This window comes from Oncorhynchus clarkii, chromosome 24 (assembly GCF_045791955.1).
Source record: "Oncorhynchus clarkii lewisi isolate Uvic-CL-2024 chromosome 24, UVic_Ocla_1.0, whole genome shotgun sequence".
Taxonomy (NCBI): Eukaryota; Metazoa; Chordata; class Actinopteri; order Salmoniformes; family Salmonidae; genus Oncorhynchus; species Oncorhynchus clarkii.
In genome coordinates, this window is record NC_092170.1 from 32,474,498 (window position 1) to 32,480,319 (window position 5,822).

At 43.4% G+C, this 5,822-nt stretch overlaps 1 protein-coding gene across 1 annotated transcript in view; it reads right to left on the reverse strand.

Annotated features, from left to right (window-relative positions):
• The window catches only part of LOC139382322 (roundabout homolog 2-like), a 366,464-nt gene that overhangs the window by 51,990 nt on the left and 308,652 nt on the right, over window positions 1–5,822 (reverse strand). Inside the window, exon 20 of the mRNA XM_071126242.1 lies at window positions 165–207. Within this exon, the coding sequence (XP_070982343.1) occupies window positions 165–207 (43 nt within the window). The remainder of the gene's footprint in view (window positions 1–164; window positions 208–5,822) is intronic.

A 5,822-nucleotide genomic window follows, 5' to 3' on the forward strand; every position in this document is an offset into this window, starting at 1 on the left:
CTGATGGAGGTGGTTTGAAAGCCCTTCAGAATAGAGGTGATGTGTTGTGTATGCTGTTGGTTTTGATTGGCAGAGTGATGACAGGTGTGATGTTGTTTGGCTCTATGTGTGGAGAGAAGGGCTCTCAGTGTCCCTGATGGAACACTGACGGGTAGAACACTCACCTTCCATTGCTCATCAGACCCCCGTCAACACGCTGGAACGTCACTGGGGTCAGAGTGGAGGAGAGGAGAGAGGGAGCGCCACGACATAAAAGGAGAGAAAAGACAAAGCAATTTGTTTGACTTTTCATATAATTTCAATGACATTGATGACCACATCAGGGATGCATTGCCAACACTAATACCGGTTGATCAGAGAGAGTTCTGATGGTTTTAGCCCCCAACCATTATCAGGAATTATTCTTGTGAACGATCGCACCACTGCACCCAATGTGTCCTTCCAGTGTCTTCTGTAGCTGGCTGGATATTGATGGCTTCCCTAAGGGATGCAGAGGCCCCACAGTGTCCATTCTTATCATGGAAATTATAACAAGGATGCTGTGAATAAGGTAGCAGATTGCATTGCTTTGCATAAAGTGACACGTAATGTGTTTTTCTCAAAGACAAGATTCTTGATGAGAACAGAAACTCATTTCATCTCCCATTTTTTGGTTTGAATCATTATCAGATTTTTGATTAAATCTCGGCCAAAATAAAAATGATTAGAAAAGGCAGAGGGCTCATTAATCAGGTAGAATTAGATGTGTGGGGGCTGGAAGGAAGTGAGTTACAGATCTCTCTAGCAGCAGGGTACACTGACTAGCATGACTCTCAGAAGCCATCTACAGATAATAAATAAGAGTCTTTGTCAGCAGCTAGTAAAACTGTTGCAGCTCAGCGTAAGAGAACGTTTCATCTCTGCTCAACACAGATGATGGACGTCAATGGATCACAGGAAATTGAAAAAAAGAGAGAAAGAACCATAGAGTTTTGTAAATCACCCTGTGCGGATGACAGAGGAAATCACCCCGTGCGGTTGACAGAGGGGGAGAAGGAAAAAACAGAAACCTACATGAGTCGAGAAGGAGCTGAGAGTAATGTGGCTTATTTAATAATTTCCTGTGATCCATTGACGTTTTGCACGCTCAGTCATCTGATGTCTTATTGTCATCATCTGTGTTGAGCAGAGATGAAACGTTCTCTTACGCTGAGCTGCAACAGTTTTACTAGCTGCTGACAAAGACCCAAATGTTGTTCCCTAGATGGAGATTAAAGGGAGGAGGGCTGAACATTTCTTCCCTCCTCTCCTCCACTCAGGTTTATTTTCCAACAAGCCAAGGCACGGGCAAAATAAAGTATTCAGAGAATACAGGAAGAAAGGAGGAGAGGAGATAAAAATAAAAATAAAATGTGATAGTGTGACACAGAGAGTGCTGCTGGTAGGACAACCTCTTCACTTTGTCATCAACCAACCAAAACACTTTTACCACAATCCTTCTGGAACTGTACACTGGCATGTTGCAGTATATAAGTGAAAAACCAACCCCAATGACCTAAAAGAAGAAAACTCCGTCAAAACATTACTGTTATTTTGCTTCAATCATTCCACACTAGCTTATTTACATACTTTGACAGTGGATCTCCAAAAGAAAATGGTTGACATTCCTTATTCACCATTACTCTATAGCTACTTCTCTTTATTCCACTAGCAAGAAACACATCTCTCTCTCCCTATCTCCTCTCTCTCTCTCCTATCTCTCCTACAGTATCTCTCTCCTACAGTATCTCTCACTCCTATCTCTCATCTCTCACTCTCCTACAGTATCTCTCTCTCTCCTATCTCTCCTACAGTATCTCTCTCCTATCTCTCCTACAGTATCTCTCTCTGTCTCATATCTCTCCTACAGTATCTCTCTCTCTCTTCTATAGTATCTCTCTCTCTCCTATCTCTCCTACAGAATCTCTCTCTCTATCTCTCCTACAGTATCTCTCACTCCTATCTCTCATCTCTCACTCTCCTACAGTATCTCTCTCTCTCCTATCTCTCCTACAGTATCTCTCTCCTATCTCTCCTACAGTATCTCTCTCTGTCTCATATCTCTCCTACAGTATCTCTCTCTCTCTTCTATAGTATCTCTCTCTCTCCTATCTCTCCTACAGAATCTCTCTCTCTATCTCTCCTACAGTATCTCTCTCTCCTATCTCTCCTACAGTATCTCTCTCTCTTGCTCTATTTCCTAGGAGGAAGAAGAGGAGCGAGAAGAGAATAGGGAGGCTGATACTGTGCTCTGCGGTGGGGAGGCCTCTGATGTGCCTATCTTTGCTCAGACACATGTATTCTCCGCTGTGGAGGACTTTAATGTTAGCCAGCCTGACGTGGCTGTGCCCTGCTCCTTCCTCCAGATAAGGACTTTCTCCAATATGAATAGGGATGAATCCTCTTTAATAAGTATTAAGGGGTGAGGATATAATCAACGTATAAAATCCCGTCAAATCTTCTTCCCTGCTGGTCGCGTGCCTCGAAAACCCGTGATTTACCTCTCCTGTATGACAGCTTTACTGTAGGAGTCAGGGACAGACAGTAGGACACTGTGTGTGGGCATCACCTCATCTCCTAGCTAACATCCTAAATGACACACTACCTCACTCATACACTCAGTGACATTAAAATACAACCACCAAAATATTAATATCTAAACCAGTCCTCCTCGTCCCCTTCAGTCCTTGACTCATTGTTCTCTCCCGGTGGACACCACCCTGATCCTCTAGCCTCAGTGCAGTGTGCTTACAATCTAATACACACACTCTTCAGTTTCACTAGTACGTTTGAGTGGAACACTTATCTTCCAGCGGCCAGAGCAAAAGGTGAGAATAGGGAGTGGGTGATTGTCTACAGGAAGATCGGGCAGAGGAGCAGGGGGTGTATCACAGAGAGAATGTGTTGCCTGGAGTGGCTAAGCTACAGCCAGGACCACAGCCAGCCTCCCTGCACTGGCCTTATCTCCGTCACACTGCTGGTACAGGACCAGTAGAGAAGAACCCCAGTCTGAGGAACTCATTTCATATGTAATGGACTCTGTTCTCCTCAATTCATCTATATCTCTCCAGGAGAGTACAGTGAGCAGACAGAGGCTTTTCTCTCCTGTATTTACAGTTTCTTTCATCGAGAGACAGAGGCTGATTGCCTGCTTGCTCAACATTGGTGCCAGTCAGGTCCACTTTGGGAGAGCATGTACTGATACTCCTTTACAGTATAGGGGGCTAACATTGTTACAGTTGTCAATTTAACTGCAATGAACCAATTAGTCCATAGTACCAGAGCCACTTAGTACCAGAGCCACTTAATGCTATGAAGAGAGATAAAGAAGACTACCAGAGTAGCCAATGAGGATATTTTAGAAGGGCAACATAATCACATATATAATCCCAATCAACACCAACACCTGTAAAAAGAGAATCACCCCTTCAAGCCCAATGCATACCTCACAGGAACATCAAAGAGGAGAGTGAAGAGTCTTCAGGACGCATACCCACTACTATCAAAGAGGGGAGTACAGAGTATTTAAGGAGGAATACCCACTACTATCAAAGAGGAGAGTGAAGAGTCTTTAAGGACGAATACTCACTACCATCAAAGAGGAGAGTGAAGAGTCTTTAAGGAGGAATACCCACTACGATCAAAGAGGAGAGTGAAGAGTCCTTAAGGAGGAATACCCACTACTATCAAAGAGGAGAGTGAAGAGTCTTTAAGGAGGAATACCCACTACTATCAAAGAGGAGAGTGAAGAGTCCTTAAGGAGGAATACCCACTACTATCAAAGAGGAGAGTGAAGAGTCTTTAAGAAGGAATACCCACTACTATCAAAGAGGAGAGTGAAGAGTCTTTAAGGAGGAATACCCACTAATATCAAAGAGGGGAGTACGGAGTCTTTAATGATGAATACCCACTACTATCAAAGAGGAGAGTGAAGGGTCTTTAAGGAGGAATACCCACTACTATCAAAGAGGAGAGTGAAGAGTCTTTAAGGAGGAATACCCACTAATATCAAAGAGGGGAGTACGGAGTCTTTAATGATGAATACCCACTACTATCAAAGAGGAGAGTGAAGGGTCTTTAAGGAGGAATACCCACTACTATCAAAGAAGAGAGTGAAGAGCCTTTAAGGAGGAATACCCACTACTATCAAAGAGGAGAGTACAGAGTCTTTAAGGAGGAACACCCACTACTATCAAAGAGGAGAGGGAAGAGTCTTTAAGGAGGAATACCCACTACGATCAAAGAGGAGAGTACAGAGTCTTTAAGGACGAATACCCACTACTATCAAAGAGGAGAGTGAGGAGTCTTTAAGGAGGAATACCCACTACTATCAAAGAGGAGAGTGAAGAGCCTTTAAGGAGGAACACCCACTACTATCAAAGAGGGGAGTGAAGAGTCTTTAAGGAGGAATACCCACTACTATCAAAGAGGAGAGTGAAGAGTCTTTAAGGAGGAACACCCACTACTATCAAAGAGGAGAGTGAAGAGTCTTTAAGGAGGAACACCCACTACCATCAAAGAGAAGAGGGAAGAGTCTTTAAGGAGGAATACCCACTACGATCAAAGAGGAGAGTACAGAGTCTTTAAGGACGAATACCCACTACTATCAAAGAGGAGAGTGAGGAGTCTTTAAGGAGGAATACCCACTACTATCAAAGAGGAGAGTGAAGAGCCTTTAAGGAGGAACACCCACTACTATCAAAGAGGGGAGTGAAGAGTCTTTAAGGAGGAATACCCACTACTATCAAAGAGGAGAGTGAAGAGTCTTTAAGGAGGAACACCCACTACTATCAAAGAGAAGAGGGAAGAGTCTTTAAGGAGGAATACACACTACTATCAAAGAGGAGAGTACAGAGTCTTTAAGGACGAATACCCACTACTATCAAAGAGGAGAGTGAGGAGTCTTTAAGGAGGAATACCCACTACTATCAAAGAGGAGAGTGAAGAGTCTTTAAGGAGGAATACCCACTACTATCAAAGAGGGGAGTGAAGAGTCTTTAAGGAGGAATACCCACTACTATCAAAGAGGGGAGTGAAGAGTCTTTAAGGAGGAATACCCACTAGCATCAAAGAGGAGAGTGAAGAGTCTTTAAGGAGGAATACCCACTACTATCAAAGAGGGGAGTGAAGAGTCTTTAAGGAGGAATACCCACTAGCATCAAAGAGGAGAGTGAAGAGTCCTTAAGGAGGAATACCCACTACTATCAAAGAAGAGAGTGAAGAGTCTTTAAGGAGGAATACCCACTAATATCAAAGAGGGGAGTACGGAGTCTTTAATGATGAATACCCACTACTATCAAAGAGGAGAGTGAAGGGTCTTTAACCTCTTTGATCTCTAGGGGCGCTATTTCCTTTTTGGATAAAAAACGTTCCCGTTTTAAGCGTGATATTTTGTCACGAAAAGATGCTCGACTATGCATATTCTTGACAGTTTTTGAAAGAAAACACTCTGAAGTTTCAGAATCTGCAAAGATATTGTCTGTAAGTGCCACAGAACTCATTCTACAGGCGAAACCAAGATGATGCGTCAACCAGGAAATGAGCAGATTTCTGAAGCTCTCTTTTCCATTGTCTCCTTATATGGCTGTGATTGCGCAAGGAATGAGCCTACACTTTCTGTCGTTCTCCCAAGGCGTTAGCAGCATTGTGACGTATTTGTAGGCATATCATTGGAAGATTGACCATAAGAGACTACATTTTCCAAGTGTCCGCCTGGTGTCCCTGCGTCGAAATTGGAGCGTAAAGCCAGGTGCAATTATTTTTCCATTTGAGAGCAAGGAGAAACCAGGCTTCCAGGAAGGATA